At 30.9% G+C, this 26,227-nt stretch overlaps 1 protein-coding gene across 1 annotated transcript in view; it reads right to left on the minus strand.

Moving 5' to 3' along the window:
• Positions 1-25,553, minus strand: part of kst (spectrin beta chain, non-erythrocytic 5 kst) — a 55,654-nt gene extending 30,101 nt beyond the window's left edge. The window contains 3 exon segments of the mRNA XM_085486720.1: positions 18,531-18,698; positions 19,539-19,783; positions 25,389-25,553. Coding sequence (XP_085342846.1) covers positions 18,531-18,698; positions 19,539-19,783; positions 25,389-25,410 — 435 coding nt within the window. The 5' untranslated portion in view covers positions 25,411-25,553.
• Between the last annotated feature and the right edge of the window lie 674 nt (positions 25,554-26,227).

A 26,227-nucleotide genomic window follows, 5' to 3' on the forward strand; every position in this document is an offset into this window, starting at 1 on the left:
ATGCAATAAATAACACATGTCCATTTATAAGTCTGTTTTTTGTTATCACGATTAATAATATTTCAAATAATATACTGATAAAAAACATTCCATTAAGTTTATATTCTTGCATGTTACGAATAATTAATTAAAGAATATTTCTTTAGAGAATTTTTCTCTTAAATTAAAAGGATCCTTTTGACAGATCTGTGCAGATTTTTTTGTATAAATAAATCATAAAATTAACATAAAATATTTAAATAACATTTTTATTTATAACGAATCGCTGCCATGCAATTCTTTAACTGTAAAATGTAAGGTGTTTCCAAACTTATAGAGATTACTCTACGCTGTTTTGGCGCCAAGAGAATATAGAGTGGTCCCAAGAAAATCGAGCCATCTCCAATAATTTTTATTGGAAATTGGATTTCGGTGAACAATTATAATCTGCTAAACGAGAGAAAGATGTAATAACTTCATCAAAGCTGAATAATGAACAGTTTCCGAGCTTTTCATGTTTGACTGACTGTAAATCTGTTTATTATTTAGCTGAGTCCATTACATTTTTTGTTCAGCGGATCATAGAAAAATCAGCTGATATAAATTTTTTTGTTTGCTGTTATACATTTTTTATTTTTTAATATAACATTAATATCTACCACAATTTTCTCCGTGTAGAATTCTCCATTAACTATAGCTAAAAATGTTAGTTATCATAGCTAAAGACATGATAATTAAATTTCAAATTGTAATATAAGGACAGCTAAAATTTAGCTATAGTGGCTAATTTATTTTCCGTGTTTGAACCTATTACATCTTTTGTTCAGTAGATTATAAGCAACAATATACAAAAAAAACTAGCCAATTTCACCGAAATCCAGTTTTCTTAAGGATTGATTGCGAGCTCCTTTAACGCATAGAGATAATACTGGATTTTTAAAAAATTTCCACCAAAGATTTTACAAGATTTAAAAAGAATATTTTTTGTTAATAATTAATTTGAAAATATGCGACATCACAGTAGAAAGCAATCCCTTAATATGACTTGGATTCAAATTGAATTTTCCAATTCTCACAGTTAATTGGAAGAGGATTATCGCGATCTTATCGTCCGCATGTCGCATCCGCGGTGCGAGTTAATGGAAACATTCACGGGAATTAATTTCGCTAGGAGTTGCGGTCGGCCGCGCCAGGCTTGTAAAATCGGTGGAATGAGAATAGCAATTCTAATGCATTTACCGTGGAATGCGACTCCTACGTACAGACATTCACTCTGAATCGGCCGTAGGCAACCGTTCGCTCGTGTTTACTTGTCGAAGACAGTAACTGCATCGTGGAAAAGTAACAAGTAAAGGCGTTTGCAAGATGATGCGGTTAATTCAAACTTCTCTTTCGATACCGATCAACATGCGATCAGTAATAGGCTGTATATTATTTTAAATGTTTTTCTGTCATTTTTCTTCCCCAAGAAAGAGTGTCTTTCGAAGTAAACATTTTAAGTAAATTGTCTCTCTTTTTCTTACGAGTCTACGAGAATAATTAAAAGCTGGAAAGTCTTTTCTAGAAGCGACAGATCGATAAATGATAGCAGGGAAGATCAGTAATAGGCTGTATATTATTTTACATGTTTTTCTGTCATTTTTCTTCCCCAAGAAAGAGTGTCTTTCAAAGTAAACATTTTAAGTAAATTGTCTCTCTTTTTCTTACGAGTTTACGAGAATAATTAAAAGCTGGAAAGTCTTTTCTAGAAACAACAGAGCGATAAATGATAGCAGGGAAGATAACTTAATCTCTTAAAATTCTTCAAAGAGTCTCGATTTCACAAAAGACAATTAGTCAGGATTAAAAACCTACAAGTTCAATTTTTCGATCCCTCGACTTCGAGATAAGATTGTGACTTAAGAAAAGACACGGAGTGTTCAGGTAATATCTATTCCCAAAGATTTTGTCGGGAAAGTGCAAAGGACCAGGTCGTACGTGACGGTTTTTCTACGTTAACCGCACATTCTTGGCAGACATGCGGAATACCGATCGCAGACACGTAAAAACGACATCTGTGAAAAAAAGGAAATTCCCGCTTCTAACATTCACAGCGAGATTCTCAGTTTATTTCGTCATCGTTTCGAGAAAACTAACGAGTCCCGCAGAAGTTCCTTGGTTCTAAGTGGGTTAATGAAGCTCTCGTCGGAATGAGACTCCCGACGAATCGCTATATGTGACTTCAATATATATCCCGCGCGCGTTAAATTTATGCCACAATAAAGTGCGAGGTAATAAAAAGGCCGATTACATCGTTATCCCTCGTTCTATCGAAACGCCGCGCCATGCTGAAGAAATCTTCGTGATTATCGTAAACATCGTATCGCGAGTCGCCGAGAGGAAAGTGACATGATCCTAAATTCACTGATCGGTATCGCGATGGAATAAATTAGATAATTAAGTTGTTCCCCTCTTTCAGATTGATTGATTTATAGTCGAGAAGGAAAGATTCAGTTATTTACTCTCTGTTAACTCTATCGCGGTATCTATCCCTTTACATTATATATTTTTCTTTTCTCTCGAAAATTCAAATTCTGCACTTATGACATTTTATTTTTCTGATATTTTTTCTCTTTCTTTCTTTTCCTCTTTCAATTTGGATACGAATTTTTGAATATATTTGTACTTCAAAAATATGAAAAAATAGAAAAAAAATATTCTCAGAGATCAAAAGTAGAATTTACCCTGAAAATCATGGTAATCATGGGACAATAGTATTTTATGAGTTTATCTGATTGATATTTACCACAATAAAAAATATTAATATCTACCACAATAAGATATAAAATATGCTCGATTAACTAATCGATTACTATGTACATAATAAAAATTACTACACTGAATTTGAATAAATATTTATTTCAATACTGCCTAATAAATCATTTATTTGAAACTAATAATATTAATTTGACGTGAAAAATATTTATTTGATATAAGAAAATCTTTTTCAAAACAAAGATAAATATTTATTTGTTTCAAATAAATAATTCATTTGGCAGTATTGAATTAAATATGTATTAATTTAGTCATTTTTTTCAGTGTACAGATAATAAATATATAAAATATGTGGCCTGGGAAACGACAATCTCGCAAAGAAAAAAAATATTAAAAATCTTCGGCATATTTAGACGATTATTAAATATCTATTCGTTTTCGGTATATAAAAAAATAATAATATAAAAATTGGTTAATATAGATATGTACGAAGCTGCAAGTTAGAATTTTCGAAGTCAATAAAGTAATATAAAATCAGACTGTTGTATATCATAAAATATTTATTAATTTAATAATTTGTTGTCGGTATATGTACATATATTAATATTTTTTATTACGATAAATATTAATCAAAGAGCCTCTTATAAAATTCTTCCAATACCATATCAATATTGTCCCACGATTTTCAGTTTTCAGGGTAAATTCTAAGAGAAAATTCTTTTTTGTGCGTAAGTATTTAAGAATCACGTTATCAGTTTCGGTTTGCTAAGATATTACATATCGTAAATACTTTTTGGTCTTATCAAGAATGTGAATTTTTTTTTTCAATATAATTTCAAAAGAGAATAATCTCAATATTACGGTGTCGAGACATCCTTGACGACGGATGTCTCGAAAATAATCCGTCGACGAGTTCGGACGTCATTCAAGCCTCGAAGCGCACACGTGCACGCATATGTTGTGTCGGCTTTCGCGCTTTCTGTGAATGGTCATGGAGTACAAGGTTGAACAACTGGTGTCCGCCTGCGAAGGACGATGAGATGAAGAAGGATGCGGGATGTAGCGAGCAGAGGGATATCGAGATGCGAGAAATCCGTTAGAAAAGACGTCCCTCGACTTTTACGGACCGTATCTCATACTTGCTTCTCTCTCTCTCTATATATATGGTATATATATATCAGGATGTCCAGCAGACTCAATAAAAAAATTCCCTGACTTTTCCAGATTTTCCAAGACCAGAAATTCATTTTTTCCCTGACTTTTTAGTATTTTTCCCAAATATATAATTTACATATATCTATATATGATAAATCAATTAAATCATGAAATCCTTGAGATATTTTTGTCAACAATGAAAAGGTTCAGAAGTTAAAAAAAAACAAAAATTTAAATCAATTATACAATTTGCATTATGTACGACAATCAAAACATGTCACTATAAACTATTTAAATATAATCCCAAATATATAATTTACATATATCTATATATGATAAATCGATTAAATGTTAAATCATGAAATCCTTGAGATATTTTGTCAACAATGAAAAGGTTCAGAAGTTTAAAAAAAAAAAAAAAAAAAACATTTAAATCAATTATACAATTTGCATTATGTACGACAATCGAAACAAACATGTCACTCTAAACTATTTAAATATAATCACCTTTTTTATTTATATTATATCAAATTTTTATCTCTATCAAACATATTGAAATAAAATAATACCACGATGAAAATATCAATCAACGAACACGCTGTAGATGAATCGATTTTTAACAACACAGAAAATTAGCGTGCTGGGAGTCAAGGACAAGTTTATATTTATTTATAATAGAAAATTTCAAATTATTGAGACAAATGTATAGAATAATGTGCAAAAATAAATAGTAAAATTCCCTGACTTTTCCCTGACAATGTCCGGTTTTCCAGATTTCCCTGCTCGCTAGGCACCTTGCATACATATAAAGAGAGTCACAAGAGGTGCCAACGGGTGCAGTTTTCTAGGAGAGAGAGAGCCCATAAAGTAGCAATCGGAATCGTAAAATCGGGGAAATGCTGCGGGCGCAGCCGAACAAGGACGCGTAGAAAGCTTTCTCTGCGACAACACTCAAAAGAGAAACGTGCAAAGTCCGTGTGTAGTATATGTATAAAGAAAAAGCAAAGCGTATAAGCAAACTCGAGCGAAAAGAGCCCTTCAGCGTCTTGGAATTTTGGAAGTTTCAAGATCAGCGCGCGATCCATCTTTTCTTTCATTACGTCCGCCTCTTTATGATTTCATCCTCATTTGTAATTTTTCAGATGAGTATAAAAAATTTATTTAATTCGAATAAATATTTATTTCAATACTGCCAAATAAATCATTTATTTGAAACTAATAATATTGATTTGACGTGAAAAATATTTATTTGATATAAGAAAATCTTTTTCAAAGTAAATAAATATTTATTTGTTTCAAATAAATAATTCATTTGGCAGTATTGAATTAAATATGTATTAATTTAGTCATTTTTTTCAGTGTACAGATAATAAATATATAAAATATGTGGCCTGGGAAACGACAATCTCGCAAAGATAAAAAATATTAAAAATCTTCATCATATTTAGACGATTATTAAATATCTATTCGTTTTCGATATATAAAAAAATAATAATATAAAAATTGGTTAATATAGATATGTACGAAGCTGCAAGTTAGAATTTTCGAAGTCAATAAAGTAATATAAAATCAGGCTGTTGTATATCATAAAATATCATGTTCTCAATTAATGATTTACGATCGATGGTGACAAGCTGTAACGAGACTTGGAGAAAAAATTGCGATAACCTACATTTTCGTTTATAGTGATGCGAGTATGTTGGTTCTGCGATAAAGATAGAGAGATTACAAAAAAATATAACAGACAACTTTAATTAAAGAGTTAATAAGCGCTGACGAGAATTCCATAAAATGAAGACGAATGGCTTAACCGATTTTTAATCAACTCCATCTCGGAGGATACATTTATAATAATCGGTATTTGTCGAGCTTATCATCACAAAATCATCACTATTCGCAAGAACTGGACTGCTTCACAATTAATGATTCACATATAGGGAAAGAGAAGTCTCTCACGCGTTTATCGCATAATCTTTCTTTCTCTTCTTTTTCCTATACAATTTTTTCCGCTAATGGCGTCATTAACATCCCGTCATTCAAGGGGCGTATTCTGAAATGTTTTTTGAGATATGATACTCGATGTCTTCTTGCTTTTACAATCAATCTGAATAATTGAACGTATTGTCTTCACGCATGCGTGTAATGCGAAAGCAAAATTAATCTTAAACATTTATAACTTCCACTTTGTCTAAGCATCAAAATCATAATATGGTAATAATGTCGTATGCATTATTAAAAAAAAAAAAAAACATTAGTCACATGTTTTTACGTAATATCCTTTCATCAAGGCTTTGTGAAAAGAGATAAAAACGATTTCACACGATTCATCGTTTATTCCTTCCTTATGAATCATCAATAAATCATCGATTATTGGAAATCCTATATCGCGCGCGATTATATTTAGAATGTGAATTTAAATTTCAAAGACTAAAAAGTATAACTATAGAAAATATACGCGCCGGAATTGATTTGTTTCTTTGATTTCGGAATTTTTCATTTTCATAATTCGACGTCCCTCGCATTTAACTTCATAATTGTGATGAAAAACGTGTAAATAGAGATGAAACGTCTATCATATTGTACAAATTTAAGCCACGCGGGTCCATCAAGAGGGATTAACATAATCATGGCTTTCGGATGGTACTTTGGAGCGGCGCTCTTTTAATTTGCGTGATTCCTGTGGGAACTCTAAACGTGTATGCGATACGTAAGGACGAGGCTGATTCTAACGCGCAATGATGCCAGATGAAAGGGCAGGAAAGCTTTAGCTATCGAATTCTCTTCGGAGATGCATGACTCGCCGATCGACGGTAATATGCATTTGCGATAATTGACTGCCGATTCTCCATTCTATGCGATTGCCTCGCATTAAAGCCTCGATTTGGTCATTCGCTCAGAATTCGTTCAGAATTCAATTTTCACTTCAAAATTAATTAATAATTTAATCAATCTGAAAAACTTAACTTTAAATAATATTGAGATGAAAAAAAGATGGATCTTATTATAATAATTCTATTGAATAATTTAATTATTTCCAAGTATAGTTAATCCAATTAAGCTACTTAAATAAAAAGTATTAGTAAAGTAATCCAAATTGATGTCCCATTTTCAAATAATTCTATTGAATAATTTAATTATTTCCAAATAGGTAAACCAATTAAGCTACTTAAATAATAAATATTAGTAAAGTAATCCAAATTGAACTATTATAAATCACACGAAATAATTATATATAATTAGATGGAATAATGGTAAGAGAAAAATTCTCTGATTCTCTCGCAGAGATGATAGTAGTAGTCGTGGACTAAAGGATTGTCCGGAAAAACTGCGAAAGTTGAGAATGTTACATAATCGTGCGATCCTTGACTGTTTTTTTAAGCAGATTTTTCCGAAAAAAGAAACATAAAAATAATAAAAATAATTATAAAATTGAGAAATATTCAATACAATGTTTAAAAAATCTATCTGTCTGAATAAATTAATTTTACAGAGAGAATTTTCTCTGAAAATTTATTCTGAAAAATCATAGCAATCGTAGGATAATATAGAACTAGAAGAATTTTATGAGAATTTCTCTGATTAATATTTATCATATAAAAATATTAATATATCTACCACAATAAGATATAGAATATATTTGATTAATTTTACTATGTACATATTAATATTTTTTATTGTAAATATTTAATCAGAGAAACTCTTATAAAATTCTTCCAATACTTTGTCCCATGATTATCATGATTTTCAGGGTAAATTCTATAAGAGACAATTTTCTCCGTGTAAATTTTAAAAATAAAGTTTTTCACATATAATTAAGTTAAATTATTAAACTTGTTTAATAGTAATAATATTAGTGCAAAATGTAATATTTACAAATAATTTTGAAATTATTCAAGACTTCTGAACGTTGGTTTTATGGACTTCATTATTTGTTCGAAAAGTTGGAATTATAATCACGGTTTGCATTATATTAATCTTTACACTTCTCGGATTGGTTTAGCTGATGTTTTATATATGTAGATAACGTTATCTACGGATTATTAAGTACGTACATATTGTTCGATAAAACGTTAAATCAGGCAAACAACTTTTCTCTTAGTGTCGCGAGGGAAGAGTAGCGTAGAGTTATCAACAGCAATATCCACTTTTTCATTGATATGTTAGGCTCGTATCAGTTTCACATGTCTCGTATTAATTTCCTATTGAAATAATTTTCTAAACTCGTTTGCTATACTTTCACCTCTATTTTATGCAATGTTCGCGCTATCAGTGACTTGCTTAATACAATCTTTTCCAGCTAAGATGCAGATTCTGCTATATCACATCGTAAATAGATTTAATATTCTTCTTTTTGATAAAGTGAAATAAATTAGTTGTTTATATATAGATATCATCCTCAAGGAAAAAATTTTTATAGCAATTATTTATATTTTTAAAAAAATTAGATAACCGTATTAGCATTAATAACATATTATGCAGGATGCACTTGACATTATAAATGACTGGTTGATACGTGTAATAATCAATCAAGGTTTCCTCTCAGCAGAAATTATTTCTTATATGATCGATTACGCGTATCATTATTAATGTGTATATATTCTTCATAATAATATTCATCATGATCAGAATTTAGCGATGATTCTTCAAATAAAGTTGCTTCTGTCAAATGCTTATCACGCAATGATCGATTGAATATCTTGATTTTTTAATATCATACTTTGCGTTTCTTCAGCGAATTTTTCACTGAAAAATAATGTTTAGATTTATGCAACCGGAGATATTTTTTTAAATGACTAAATAATTGGATTTACATATTGCATCAAATCGACTGATGGATCAGCCATAATTATTTACATCCCAAATATTTATTATCATAGTGATAAAAAAATTATGATGTAGTCTGTGCAAAAATTACGCAAGAAAAATAAAATTTTTGTCAAGATTATAAACGCATGGCTTCTCTTTCCCAATATGAATCATTAGCGTTATTGCTCAAATAATATATTCGATGACAGTGTCAATGAGATTAAAATAAATGACAAACGAAGACTTGAAAGCTGCGAATTTATTCTTTAATATATATTGTTAGAGTAATATATATATTGTTAGAGTAATATATATATTGTGTTAGAAGAATAAATGTTATATTCTCTTGTTATATGTTTGCAGGAAATTTATGATGCGAGATTTATGCAGTAAATCAATATTTGTTATATTGGCAATTTAAATAAAATCATTCCTTCCTGCCAGATCGTTCTATTCATCTTTGACCATTAGATTTCAACCGCGATGGAGACGTTTCGCCAAGGTGAAGATGTAACGGACGTTAGCTCAGACGAGGTCGAGCTCTAAACAGTTCTAAACGCCATTGTCTAACACGCAAAGCTCAGCATAGATCCGCATATAAGTATAAAAACACAACAGAGCAGAGAGAGAATAGTGTTGAGTCTGAAGAATGAAGCCTGAGGGCAGCAGGAAATTGCGGTCTACGGCAACGTGTCTAAATCTTAAATCAGCCAACGGAGAGCCACCGCAAATCAGATTCTCAGATTGAGAATATAATCTGCCATGAATATCTCTATAAATATTAATAAAAATATCGTAGAAAATAGAATATAGAGAAAGACAGAGGAGAGAAAGATATTTAATGTTAAACACAGAGAATTTTCTTTTAGAATTTACCTTGAAAATCATGGGAGACAATATGGTGTTGGAAGAATTTTGCAAGAGTCTCTCTGATTAATATTTGCCACAATAAAAATATTAATATTTACCAATACAAAAAATAAAATATTTCGATTAATTTTACTATGTGTACATATTAATATTTTTTATTGTGGTAAATATTTAATCAGAGAAACTCTTATAAAATTCTTCCAATACCATATTGTCTCTCATGATTTTCAGGATAAATTCTAAAAAAAAAATTCTGTCCGTGTATAATCACATACGATTATTTTCATAAAAAAATAGCAATGAGGTGAAGGCAATAAAATGTCAGAGAATGATTCATAAAAGAAACTGATATTGAAAATCGCGATCTACTTCTAACGCGAGATCAACAATCACCGCTCCGCTTCTTTCTCCCGGGCTTCCTTTTCGTATCTTTTGTCAAAATAGACATGTTTTGTAATCCGTTCTTTTGTATTCTCTTCTCTCTATGATGGTGCTGTCTGGTTTTCACTTCACATCTGCAAAGCCTCGCGACGGTCTAGCAAGTTTTGCCTGCCGGTCGCTGACCTCCACCTCTCATCTTTCCTTTTCCTCCGTCTTCCATCGACCACCTTGCGCTCTTCTTCTTGTCTTCTTCTTTCTCCTCGAGCTCTCTTATCGAGTTCTTCTCGCTTCTTTCTCGCGTCGCACCCACCTGCATCTTCCTGTCCTCCTTCCCGATTTATGAGTAGTCGAAAATTGGCCGAGAAGAAGCAGGAAAGATCAAACAGTTGTTCAATTTGCTTTCTTCTTCCTCTCTTTTTTTTCTTCTTCTTATAGCCTTTTGTTTTATCTTCTCTTTCTCACAGATTTCCTGCCTGCGTGTAATGCGCGCTGACCACTCGAGAAGGATCGTCCTCTTCTCAGAACCAAACGGATAGCTTCCTAATTACTTCAGGGTTGAATTTTTGCCTGAGAAGAGCCCTTGGGCGAGATAAGAGAACCGCCGTTTTTTCCAAAGCTCGTCTTCTTGGCGCTCTTTTGAGTCAATTTGTGTTTCCTTATATAATAATGACAAGTAACATGTCATATGTTCGGATATTTGGATCGAATATTCTTTTGATTATTTTTCATTTATGTATAATACTATTGTATCACAATAGCGATTTTAATTGCATATTTGATTGGTGTCTCGTAAAGAATATTTAGAAAAATATTAGACAAGCATAGTATACAAAATAAGAGAAGAATTTATGAAATAAATGTTTGAAAGTTTCATATTTTTGAAATCCCCTTCGAAGTTTACAGCAGTAAACTCACATGTGAACTTTTGGATCTCTATTACTATCCTTCTAATAAAAAAATCTCGAGAATTTCATTAATTTATTTATAAAAAATGTTATTGATCTTAGTAATATAATCCTATCTTAGTACACGGTATATCTTCAGTGTACAATATGAATTAAGTAATTCTCAGGGATTCATTCAAAGGAAAATTTATGTAGATATTACGACACGATGTAGATAATTCTGCAGTAACGAGAGCTCATTATTTAAAGCATTAAAGTTACCTTCGCCTACCGAGCGGTATCGTTATTATGAAACGTGCGAATGCCAGGAAGAAACTCGTGCCGGATCGTGACTTTTCCTCGTAGGTAACTTTTCACGCACGAGAACACGCGCGTTTCTCATCAATTCGTCGCGCCGCGAAAATCTCGTCGACTTTCTACACGCGTGTATTGTAGTATAAGAAAGAGTGAGAGTCTGAGTGTATGTATATAAATTTAATCGGCTATCAATAAATTTTTTATTATATTTCGATATTGATATGTTAAATAAATTCATTTTCAAAACAGTTTTCATTTTTGAGTTTGTTTTCATTGTCCATCATTTCAATTATCGTTCACGCAAGATGTAAATCTGTCTCGAATCGTTTGACGTTGCTTTTCATTTAATATCGGAAACGAAATATATATATTAAAATACACATAGAGAATTTTCTCTTAGAATTTATCCTGAAAATCGTGATAATCGTGGGACAATGAAGAATTTTATAAGAGTTTCTCTGATTAATATTTACTACACTGAAAAAAAGTTTATTGAATTCGAATAAATATTTATTTCAATACTGCTTTATAAATCATTTATTTGAAACTAATACTGATTGAACGTGAACAATATTTATTTGTTCAAATCAATGATTGATTAGGCGGTATTGAGATAAATATTTATTAATTTAATAATTGTTTTCAGTACATAATAAAAATATTAATATTTTTTATTGTAGTAAATATTAACCAGAGAAACTCTTATGATCCTTCCAATACCATATATTGTTCCGCGATTACTATGATTTTCAGGGTTAATTCTACGAGTGCACTATAAATTCTCCCTGTGCACTATAGTATATCAAAGCATCCTTAGGCGAAAACGAAGAAGGATTCACCATTGACACACACTCGCTTGCGGAATGTTTGCTCGTAACGGGCAGCTATATAGTCGTATCATCCTCCAGAAATAACTCGTGTCCTTTTTCGGGACCCGAAGTAAGAGGTGAGATCGTCACCGTAAAGACAGCCGCGCAATAATACCTTGATTCAATTTGTGCGCTGCCCGAATGCATGAATCAAATTTGACATACGCTCGGGGTGTGGCCTTTAATCCTTTTGCCTCTAATACCTTTCATAAACGCCTTTCCTTTTGCGAAGGATAAATCGAGAAGAATAATGCTTGCTTTTCGATCTCAAGTTCTTCAATTTTATCGATAATCTTATTACTTTACTGATTATTCAGTGTTTTGGCGAATCAAAATTTGGAATTTAAATCAATAATTAGAGGCTAATATTTTTTATTTAATTTTAAACACACGGTAACAAATTAGCTACTAAATTTTAGCTGTCCCAATATTACACATGAAATTTAATTATTATGCCTAAATTTTAGCTATGATAACTAATACTTTTTAGCTATAAAATTCTCCGTTTATAACTAAAAAATATTAGTTAAAATTTAGGTATGATACTTAAATTTCAGATTGTAAAATATAGGGATAACTAAAATTTAGCTATGGCGACTAATTTCTTTTCCACATAAGCTTTCCTTCATTTTTATAAATTCCTCATTAAAGATTTAATCAATTTGATTTTAAAATGCTTTTTTTTCAATGTAAAAGAAATAATCTTTCCATACACTTCATAATTTATATTAATTTCGTTATAATTTAGCTGTATAGAATATCATCTGTATTTCTTGAAGAAAAAAGTAAGAGATACTCATACGAAGATATCGCACAGAAAAACTCGTTAGCAACTTGTTTTCGTTATAATTAGGCGATATAAAACCTATAATTAAAAAGGTTTTGCTGATTAGACAAATGAATGAAGAGATGTCTGTACATTTTTATAATATATGTATGTTTCAAGGTCTTTAAGAAGTGAGTAAATTCCCCATACTTGTATCCAAACGAGACTTTTCCTGCGTTGTTGAAAAAAGGGAAACGAGAAACCGATGAAAATCGTCTTTGGCCAAGCAGGCGATGTACCGTTGCCGATTGGAGTCGCAAAAAGTTGCACCGCAAAAACGCGCACTGTCCCGTCTTCCCATGATGGTCTTCGATGTTAAGACACGGCGGTAAACGACGTCATGCATTATTTAGCAAAAGCTATGGATTACTGCTCGCAGATGCAGTCGCATTCCGCCTATCAAAGCTATGCGAATAGCTCGTGCAAATAATTCGCGCGCGACGAGAGACGGAAATCTTCCTAACTGTGTAATCTTATAATCGATGGAAAAATTTAATAAAAATCAAAAAGTTTTAAAGATCCCCAACCAGCGTATATGTATCAAATTTTATAAATTTATCACTTTTAAATTGAAGGAAAAGTAATCTTCAACTTACCGATACGATACGTAATAGCAGAGTTGATCAATGTAAATCTGTAAAATACAAATGTATATCCAAATTAAATAGAAAGTAGCGTCCAAAATTAGTATTTCAAAAAATAATTAATTGTACTAAAAAAATTGCATCCGCTTTTTAAATTATCTTTTTAATAAAAAAAGATTGTACAAAAATATAACAAAAATCTATATTTTATATAAATAATTATCTAAATAATTTTAAATCTTAAGCATATTATGTCAATATTTCACACATGTATCTATATATCAAAATATTCATATATATTATATAAATATTTTATAAATATAAATATAATTTTAAAAATAAACTTAGGAATGTATTTATGAATTGTATTACATGTATAATAATTTAAAATGCACCACTATTGCGAAGATATACGAGCAATTTTAATTTCACAAGTAATAAAGAATAAATTAAGTTAATAAATTGTTCATCCTAAACGATTTCTCCCGCTGTCATCCAATGCTTGTTCAGATCTCTTTCTTTTCTTTTATTCATTCTTCATTGCTTCTTCATGGCATTCATATGATATACTCGCGAAAATAGTTTACGATTGGTCGTGTATATTAATCAACAGAATACAATAAGAGCGCAATATTTTGCATGTGCACTTATGATCACACGTGATACGATATTATATTATAACAAGAAAATAAATACAAAATCTACGATGACTTGCTCAACATTTAAACATTATTATTAGATCAAATTTATGTGCTATTCGTTTTGACAATGTTATTTCTATAGCTGACGAATAATATAGCTTGCATCATAAAATCATTTTAATATAGTAAATAAATAAACAAGTTAAAATTAAAAATAAGTACGGATCATATTAAAAATATAATTACGTTTGTCGATTACTTGAAGAATAGATTTCGATCGAAGAAATCTCGCGCAAAATACATTTCTTGACAACGATGCACAAATAAATTTATATGGTATGAAATTGATAATTATTAAAATATACAACTATTGCATGTACTAAATAAACAATATATACGACATCAAAATCGACTTGAATATCATTTAACTGATGGTTTGTTAATCACCGAAAAATGTAATACGAAAATGACGTCGGTTTTACTTGACATTGTGCGATACTATAGACGAGTCAAATTAAGACGTACAATCAATCGCTAGAAAATTTATAATCAAAATTTAATATCGTAAATATAGATTTCTAAGTATACATTTCTTATACATAAATTTCGTAAAATTTATCGATAATTTTTAAATAAAAAATTTATTCGATAAATTTATTGACAAACAATCAATATATTATATCTTTTTTGTTACTTGGATCAAGCAGCCGTGATATTTTTACGATTCATTTGTCGTAAAAATAAATTTTATAAACTGTTATAATTATTTAAAATAATGATAGAAAATATTTATCATATGATCACGTTTCTTTCTCTCGAAGAGAACAAGCTACCTGCTCAGTCGAGCCTGGAATGATAACAAGGCCAGGTAAATAAGCTATGCCACAAAAATAAATAATATACTTCCAATTACATCACTGTATATATTAAATTCGTTATTATTAGAAAAGATTTAATACGTATTATAAAATGAAAGTATACGAAATATTTTGTTTCTGAAATTTTTAATTTATTATTATTAAACAATTAATGTAATCACAACTTTTTGTTACTTTAATAATTTGATCCTGTATATGAGATTCGTACATTACTGCGTATTGCATCTAAAAATTGACACATTATCTAAATTAGCGAGAAATTGAACACATGTAAGACGAAGATATATTTAAATCAAAGCATTAAAGAGATAATTATCATAATAAACTAATAACATATAATTCCAATCATACTTCGATTTTTACTTCAAAATGATATTGTCTCGCGAATTTAGATGTAACGCGCCAATCACATTTTCGGATTAAGAATACGCAGTAATATGCGAGTTTCAGAATTGAGTGATTAAAGTAACGTAAAAAAAGCAGGGACATCAACCATTTGTCAATAATTAATTTGAAATTCACGCAACGGAATATTTCACGCGTTTTTATATTATAATACGTGAAATATTTTGTGAATATTTTGTAACAAATTAATCGTCACACGGTGTTGCTGTGTGCGGTATAGAATAGTGGTGTTTACATACCACGGCCTTGATGTCATTCGCGCGGCGACACTCGAGTGAGCAGGCAGCAACGCAGTTCGCTCTCTGTCCCATTATCTTTTGAAACGCGATCATTCTCCGCGATTATTTATTCCATTAACGATTATTAATTCGCGCAATTGATTAATTCCCACGATAAGCGGCAATTAATTAATTATCGCATACGCATATAGCTATTCGATCCAAATAACGAAAAAACGTATACATTTTGACTGTTTAATTTTTATGTATATTTTTCCGGATTTTTATGTGTAGTAAATGTATCACACTTGCTATATTTCAAATTTCAATTATATAATTTCTAGCGATTTATCGCATATTATCGTATAATTTTACGTAATCAAGAAGCTGATATTTTCGTGTTTTTCGATTATAACGAAATATTGCTGCAATACGTTTTATTAATGAATACAGTTCTTATTAATAATCACATAAATTCTCAACAATTTTGATTTGTATATTTATCTATTTACATTATAATGTGAAATAATAAAAATGTCCTGAGATACAAATATTTTCCGTCAACAACAAAAATAGTCGTGGCGAATAGTGCATAAATTTGGCTGCATTCTTTTTTGAATGTCAAGCAAATTGTATTTTTGAGATTTATTTTTCTGTCGTGATATAATAAAATGCGTGTGATCGAGAGTGCCATAAAGTGTCGATCGTTGTATTCTGCTGATTAGTACGCACGTCATAATTAACTATATTTTTGTGAGTGCCATATAACACAGCAATGAAGACTGAACAAGAGACATCGAGTGACAGCAAAATATATGAGACTTTATTTCAAAATATTTAAAATATTTAAATAATAATTAATATTTTTGTAAAGATACATGTGAAATATTTGAACGTTGTATTTCGAATTTGTTATATTTTATGAAACTTCATATATAAGAAAACATTCTTTTTCATTACAAATTATTCAGTTCTTTTATTGGAGATTTACTTAAAAAAAGAATAAAAAATTCAATTTCGTCTGATAATTATTTTTTGAAATACTAATTATATTTTGGACAGCATTTTTTATTTCAATTTAGATATATTTGTATTTCGCAGATTATGCGAAACTGTCAATTCCACTATATTGTGTAACGTGTATAGTTAAAAAATTATATTTTTTATTTTATAATTTAGTAGAAATGGATTTATGATAATTAGATAAACACACACACACACGTATACACATAATAAATTTAAAATAGATTAATATTAAATAACAAATAAAAATAAAAAAAATAAAAAAATAAAAGAAATAAATTATATAACTTTTTTAAAGTTATATAATTATTTTCATCTTAAAAGTATAATTAAAAAAATGAAAATTCGTTCGTAAACAAACAATGATATCATAGTCAGTTTTTATAGTCGATGAATATATGTTGAAATATGTCGAAAAACAAGCTTTTTTTCAATGCATGCAATCGATTGCACATGCACACGATTGCTGTACTCAATTTAACAATTGAAATGTAAAAGCAATTTATATGTAAAAAACGCAAGATTTCAATAATGATGCCTAACGTTTACGTCCATTTCATACCGTAATATCAATAAAACACTTGTCTGGTAAAAAGCATACAATCGAGCATCATTTCGCCATTGAAAGATGTTACTGCAAGTGGTAACATCTTGAGACTACATACATTACATGTTGCCATCGAATTCTGAGAATTGTTATATTCTTATGAAAGTAACATGAAATTTTATTACTTGATATTCAATTAATTCTTATATTTATCACTTCACGAATAATTTTTGAAAAATTAGTATCATAAAATGTTACACTTTTCACTCGCTACTTAATTAACAAAAATATTTAAAAGTGCAATTTAATTTTGATTTTAAAATTCTATCGTTGTAAGATATTTTGCATATGACAAGATCATAATCTTAATTAAGAAATGATATCGCGCAATCTGTTCCGGTGAATTCTGTATATCAATAGCAGCATCTGTAAGATCTTACCTGAATCACCTGAATTAGACAAGTAATGAGGCTCTTAAAAATAATTATTATTTATCAAAGTTACCGAGATCGTTATCGCTCGATCTTACCTTATCTCGCTGTAAAATCTACAAATAATTCAATTTTATGAAGTCGCTTTATAAAAGAGATAACCATCTCGTGCGACATTCGGTATTTCGCGTATTCCGCGACATTTCTTTCTCGAGTGAATTCGATGCAGAAGCCAGCGGCACCACGTCGTAATGAGCCCGACGAAACCCATCAAGTGTAAATTTCTCATGAATGGCCTCTATACTTTGTGGGTTATACCAAGTTCCATTATGTATGTATTATATGCCGAGAGAAACCGAATGAAATCAAATCGTCTAGATTTTTGTTTAATTATAATTTCGATTAATTATCCGAATGATATTTTATATTAATATTGATTACGATATGTGCAATAAAACATCATTAACGCCAATTATATTCATGCTGTGACAAATCGAATATTAATATTATAATGTATCGATACCGATAATATTGATCGATAATTCGAGTATTCGAGTTGCTTAAACTGTATCTAGACTGGTAGTTAGCGAAAATTGAAGTCTGGGACAATATATTTAACACATTTGCATCGAAATGTACACTGTCACGACGATCTACAATCCGGCGGAAAAGTTACGAGCGGGATTTAACGGGCCTGCTTATTGCCCCGCTAATTTATCCAGCACTCGACTTCGTTCTTGGGAGCTTTTTCGCCTCGGGCCTTTATTTATTCCTCGGCGAACAAAGTTGTTCGTGCGCCCGGCGCATGCAACCGCGCTGGACCGCAGTTGATCTTTCGCTCTCGAGAGGTTTTCGAGAGTGAGAGCAACGTTCGAAGAAACACACACTCGAGACCCGAAAAGATGGAAAGAGAGAGAGAGACAGAAAAGAGGCGAGCCATGCTCTCGGGAATACACATTACCTTGGTATGGAGGAACGCCAAGGACTTGTTCACGTTCTCGATTTTGTGAACTCGCATGCGCCCATTATTGGGTTTGGCCAATCGCTCGCCGGAGATGATCTCTAATAGTTTGAGTAATTTCTTGCCGTCCCCTAAATCGGTGAACAAATCGTCCACCTCCATGCGCGCCTAGAAAAATTAATCATAATTACGAAAAATTATTCATTGAAAAAATAACGCTTCTCACATACAACTAATTATATCGCAAAATATTTTGAGAGAACATTCTTGAAATATACAAAAATGAAAGTATATGTGCTAGTTGTACATAATATAATAAATCAATAAATTTGAAATAAATTGATAAAATAAATAAATAAATCAATTGATATAAAGATTCGCTCGTATATTGAAATACAAAAGTGATAAATGAAAGGCCAACTTATCGAGCAATTATTAGAGTTGTTCAGTCCAATAACATTTATTTCATGTATAAATTATTTAAGCTACAATCATTCAATATGACAACTTACGCAAAAATACAGTCATTCTAAAATAATAAAATAAACGTTTCGACCGCACGCGGTCTTCTTCAGTATAATTACAAAGTCATAAAAAAATTTACATAATATCGAATTTAATTTTAGTTATTCAGAGTCGAGAGTTTACGAGCAGTTACGCGTGTTTTAATCCGTCATGTCCAACAATGTTCGCCTCGATATGATTTTTGATTTTACTCAGATCTCGAATAGTTTCATCGTTAATATGCGAGAAATTAAAACGTTCCGTAGACGTTGACATCATCCTTCTTGACAATTTTAACCACGTCTCTTTTTAAAAAAGTTATTGAAGATGACACAAGACAAACCAACAATATAAAAAGACACCTCATTTTAAACTCTTTTGCGTAAGTTGTCATATTGAATGATTGTAGCTTAATAATTTATACATGAAACAAATGTTATTGGACTGAACAACTCTAATAATTGCTAAATAAATAAATGTTTATATTTAAAAGAAAATGTTTACTTTTAACAAAAACGAGTTGATCCATTTTGTGAACGTCTTCTTCTGAATATGAAGACGTTCCTCCTGCAGGGCCTTGATGCGGCCCTGCTCGAACTTGAGAACGTCCTCCCTCTGAGTCATTCTCTTCTGTATCTGCACACCACCCCTGTATCTGTCAACTCTAGGTGGCGGATATGCGTATTCGAGGCTACGGATCCTTTCTTGGGATGCGACGCTGGACCCGGCGCCGGGCACATACTGCGCCCCTAAAAAAAAACAAAAAACATCCGCTTTTTCAAACTAATTCTGTTAGCGTTCTGCTAAACGTATTGTAAACACAGAGTGCGTAAGACGGAAACACGACCGTAAATGGTCCCCGCGGACGAGGGATGAACGGTATTTTCTTTTTGGCAAGCACGTGCTTGAGATTTTTTCTTTTTTCGTAAGCAGCGGTTCGCCCCATGAAGATTATAAATAGGAATTAATCAGCGACGAATAACGAAATCAAGATGTACAAAATAATTTTCGGAGTAACTGTTTCTTAAGACTCGAGCGAAAATAAAAGAAAATTAATTGTAAAAATATTATATATAAATGTATAAAACGCAATATTATTTTTTCAATTAAATAAGTTCCTAAAAAATATAGATTTTAGCACTTTGTAATAAAATTATGCAAAAGCACTACGAAAATATGCAAGTCCATAATTAAAAGGGAAATATAAATTGATTACAGTATATATTAATTTAAAATTGTGTATTTTTAATCGCGAATAATATTTATAGTATTGTATTGCATTTTGAAAGAGGCGACGAATTTTAAATTGGTCTCTTTACAAGTGACCTTTAGCGAGGAAAATTACATATCAAGAATCGTCTCATTAATCCTCAGATTCCGATTCAAATAAACAGGGGTTTACTGTATCTATTGGACATGCTGATTTACTGGCGTGAGTAGTTTAATTATAACCGAGAGACAAAGACACTCGATATAGCTCCTGTAAGTTATAACCTTTTATTATTTTGAAATATAATACTCTAGCACGTTTATCCGCTGCAATATAGCATTGTCGATTCATTATGACGCATTGAATAGCCATGCCGATAAGGAACTATCGAATTATCTCTCTCTATAGAATTTAATTTTAGATTAAAACATATCGTGTGCAATTATTTCTATTGTTCGTACAAAATACAAAAATTTCTAAAAAAATTATAGAAAAAATATATATAACAATGATTAAAAATATTGTATTTTTTCATTACACAATTGTATTTAATCGGAATTTTTTTTTAAATATATTCTGTACTTTAGATAATTAAAGAAGTCGGAGAGCCTAAAGAAGTATGTTGTATGTTTTTTTTCCGGTATCTACGCGATAACGTAATGAAACGTATCTATCATAAAAGAGATTGATTGCTTTTAACTGGGAGAGTGGACATTGTATGCTGCTTAAGATGAAAGCACACGTCGACTTTTCTCGTGCGACAGAACGAATAACGAGGCATCTCCTTCTCGAGGAAGGATTAACGAGTCGTGATAACTTTTACGAGTAGCAATATTTACGCAGCAGGCAGATAAGCGGAGAATCGAAACTCGTACACGCCAAAATCAATATTCGAGAATAAAGTCGCGTGTAAAAATATTCGCGACATTTTTAATCCAAATTTACGGGATTACGTGGATTAAATATTAATCGAAAATGCGCAGAAATGCAAATATCGACATTGTTGCGGGAAAAAAATTCTGACTGCCCGAAAGACGAGACGATAAATTTGGGCAAGGATCATCGCATATCATGAATTAACTTCTTTATGATGATGAAGCTCATAAATATACTTCTAAACAAAATAGCTGTTATATGGGGTATATCAGCACTAATAAAAATAAATTAACGAATTTGACGTTTCAAAAGAATTCACGGTTATTTGATGACCAGTTTGACTTGTCAAATTAATTAGGGATTCTTCAGAATATTAGTATTTCTTTCGGGATTCACATCTCTGATGAAATAAATTTCTCATTAATAATAAAAAATGATACGAGATATTTCTCGCTAAATGAAAGAATAACGAAATAGAAAGAATGAACCGTGTTTAATTTTTTCCGAAATTATCCCAGATAGGGTGTCCAGCAGACTCAATGAAAAAAATTCCCTGACTTTTTAATATTATTTTTTCTAAATATATAATTTGTATATATATCTATAAATCAATTAAATGTTAAATCATGAAATCCTTGAGATATTTTTGTCAACAATGAAAAGGTTCGGAAGTTAAAAAAACAAAAATTTTAATTAATTATACAATTTGCATTATGTACGATAATCGAAACAAGCATGTTACTATAAACTATTTAAAAATAATCACCTTTTTTATTTATATTAGAATCAAACTTTTTAGTCTTATCTCTATCAAACACATTGAAATCAAATCACACGACGATGAAAATATAAATTAATAAACACGCTGCAGATGAATCGATTTTTAACAACCCAGAAAAATAGCGTGCTGACAGTCAAGGAAAAGTTTAGATTTATTTAATGAAAAATTTCAATTATTGAGACAAATGTAGAATAATGTAAAAAAATCCAAATAAATAGTAAAATTTCCTGACTTTTCCCTGACAATACCCGGTTTTCCAGATTTCCCTGACCGCTAGACACCCTAAATATTTCTTACTGGATGAAAGAAAAACGAAATAGAAAGGACGAACCGTGTTTAATTTTCTCCGAAATGATCCCAGAATGCTAATAATGCGAAGCTCGCATACTCCATATTACCACAGTTCGATAATACGAGCAAGTGCACGAATGACGATTGTATGCGCTCAAGGCAGGACGACTCGTTTCCTGCCGAGCATTCGTGACTCGGCGGGATTATTGTCCTCGCTTATTGTCACTTTGGTGCTCTGGAGATGCTCTGTCGTAAATTTTTCTCCCGGCCTTTAAAAGGACGCGTTAGCGGGAACGTAAATTGGCCCGGCATGCAGGGAGTGCAAAAGAAAGGGATGCATGCGTATATAGTGGAAAAAGCACGCGCAACTTTCAAGTGTCAATTATAGCAGCTGCGCGCATGCGACTGCACGTGCAGCAGGATGATAGTTAATGTGCACTTGCACGTGCGTGACGCGTTTGTAGTTCCGTATCCACGCGATTTAACGCTAGGCCGCCAAACGTTGTTTCAACTTGTCGCGCTCTGTCTTCTTTCATTAATATCTCGTGGACTTTTTATTTTCACTTTTACTTGCTCCATTATAAGAAGAAGGAAAGAGAAGAGAGGTAGAGTCTGGACTTTTAATTAACTCCAGCCGTTTACTACTAAAGTAGCATGAAAGCCCAGAAGAACTGAGAGTTGGAGGAGATTGAAGTCTGAGAATTTACATACATGTATGAACAAATCTACATTTGGACAGAATATCACGAAAGAATTAGTCACCATAACTAATTTTAACTGTTTTTTAATTATCATAAATTTTAATTATGATAGCCTAAATTTTAGCTATGACAGCTAATATTTTTAGCTATAGAATTCTCCGTTAAACTATAACTAAAATAAGTTTTAAATTTTTTTAACTAATATTTTTAGCTGTAGTTTAATGAAGAATTCTATAACAAATATTAATTATAATGTAGGGACAGCTAAAATATTTAGCTACAGTAGTTAATTTTTATTTTCCGTTATATATATACATATATATATATATAAAATAAATTATTTGACTCAAAACAGAAAACTGATACAAATTAGCAATAGGATTTATTCAATATCCATAGAGATTTAATTTGCGGTATTAATGTAATTTTTATAAACATATTGGTTTCTCAATATTATGTATCATTTTGATATTATTTTTACTTTTCATTTAATGAATGCGTCAATATATTTAATATTAATAATCGTTAATTAATTAGCGACTTTGAGAATTAGTGTTAATGATGTCAATCGCTAGAAACACGTATTAGAAAGTTTGCTAATAGAAAACGTGTCATTTCTTTCTTTCTTTCCTCGCGAAGAAACGAAGAGAAGGATCAAGGACGTATCTCACCGAATACAGATTAAAGGACACGCTTTCACAAATCGACGAAATTCGTTTATATACATATGAGCGAAAAATTTAAATGTCATATATCGTCTGGTTTGTGATCACGCCCAGAATCGCGCACCTGGGCCGCTTGTTTCGAAAGTAAATTAAATGCGACATCTTTGCGACGAGTCGTGTTTTGAACGCTTTCACATATCGATATATTAAACAGAATGTGACAGATATCGGTTATCGAAATGGAAGTTGGAAATTTATGGAGACTCACGACTGCCAGCATTTTGAGTGGAAAAGTAGTTCTTCTAATAAAAAATATTATCTTATGGAAAATGTGATATTAAAAATGGTTATCATTGAAAAAATCTATATGTCGAGGAACCGACAATGAGATATATCTAAGAAAAATTTCTAGTACCGAGAATGATAACAAGAATAGTGATTGCTAAAGGTCTGCGGTCTATCTAAAAGTTGAAGTAGCGGTACCTGGATCTATATCTGTGCTACCAAGAATCTATAATATCAATGATTTATGGTGTAAACCGGTAACCATAAGAATCCATCAGCGACTTATGGTATCGTAGATCAATGATGTCAAAGATTTATGATACCAAGCGTCTTCTTATAACGATGGTAGCGAATCTATGATATCGAAAATTTATCATGCCGAAGATCTATTAGAAATGCATGCAAAATTGACGAGAAAAAATATTACAGCCATAAAGACCATACAGATTTAAAATGCAACAAATATGTAAAATTAAATATTTATGATACCGAGGATTTATGGTACGAAGAAATTATGCTTCTGACATACACACATACGTACATATAAAGAGAATGCAAGGTTAATGACAGGTAACATCTTGGCGGATTTGATTAGAATACTTGGACGGACATGTACTGAGTATTCCTACACGGTAGTCGGTATTCCTCACTGTATTACGTGACTGTAACATGTATTCTGAATTCCTTAAGCGTGACGTGCACAACGTGCATACATATGTTCTCGTAACTCGCATTAAGTACATTTCGATATACGGCTTACATTAAGGAGATACAATACGTATATGTATTAGTAATGATATTTCAATCAAGGTGACACTGCTTAATTTCTCATACCGGATCAATAACAGATATATTGAAAAATATAATTATTTTAATTATTTTATTTTAATTATTTTCTGTTTTTTTTTATTTCTGTCCTAATTACGCTCATTTATTTTGAGGAAAAAAATATTTTTAATTTATATAATATATATAATAGACTAAAGAATATATAATCGTAATTTATAAGTCTTTTAAATATTTATTTCATACATTCTTGTTTGCATTGCTATAATTATAAAACTGTAAATGAATATTGAAAATTTATTTTTATAATTTAGAATTTTTTCGAATTTGCTGCAAACAAGAGAAACTTGACGTTGATAATTTATAATTTATATGAACTCTCTTTTGAGATATTTATTTGAATTAACTATATGTAGTTAATTCATGTAGTTTATACTTTTTCAATGTATAATTTATCTTGTCGGACAATTTAAAATTTCTTTGATAGATTAATGACAAATGGCAGATCAGGAATTCCACTCAGCTTGTCTTATCTACGAAGAAAAGCTGGTGCAAACAGGTACGGTTATTATGAAATTATCCTAACAGTGTGCGCATTAGAGTACGATTAGACACTATCCAAGCCCAATTGTATATATAGATATATGTAACGGCTAGAATCATTCCATTGCATTAACTAATTATGTAACAACGGAATATACACGGTGAGAAAGAATTTGCGAAGCAGCAAGCGCAGTGATAGTTCTCATGTATATTTACCAGAATAATGTTTGTATGCCATAGAATTATCGATGCTTTTACACACGAAATGATCTTCCTATCTAGACGGCAGCGCAATTTTCATCCTCGAAATTCATTACAAATATATTAATTAAATGCGGGCGAATTCGCGAGATGAAACACGAACGAACGGTGACACCCAACTGATTCAGTTACCAGTCGAAGACCACTGACAGGACTGTTATCACGCATATCGCATGTGTATTATGTCGGCCGGCTTATTTATGTAGCAGAAGCTAAGTACACATATATGTGTGTGGCAAAACATAGGCGTGGGACTAATAGGATTTGCGATGAGAAAGTAAAGTAAATAGAGAGAAATTAAAGTAGAGGAAAAAAAATTAAATTGATAATAATTAAATTGAACAATAGAGAAAATTGTTGCAAGATTCAATCAAGATTCCATTTAATATATAAATGTAAGATATTATTTATGCTTTCTGTAAAGTTAAAAATACATTAATTTGAAATATTACATTTGTATGCATAGTGTTGTGATTTTTAAATTAAGTGTCAAAATTAATTTAAATTTTTAAGCTGACAATAAATGATATGATACTATGCAATTAAATTAAGGATAATTTTTTAAATTATATTTAGATGTGAATTTGCAGCAGTATTTCAAAAAGATTAATATAATTTGTAAAAGAAAAAATAAAATATGATTAAATGGACAGATTATAATTGTTGATGCAAAGAATGCAATTGCATAAGATTGGCGTGGAACTTAAGCCGAATCTCTTTTTATCTAAAAAGTACACCATTAAAAGAAGACACTTTTTATGGAATGTTTAAATAACACGTACGTGACGATAAGC

Source organism: Nylanderia fulva, unplaced genomic scaffold (genome assembly GCF_048542155.1).
Source record: "Nylanderia fulva isolate GAGA-0341 unplaced genomic scaffold, ASM4854215v1 Scaffold47, whole genome shotgun sequence".
NCBI lineage: Eukaryota > Metazoa > Arthropoda > Insecta > Hymenoptera > Formicidae > Nylanderia > Nylanderia fulva.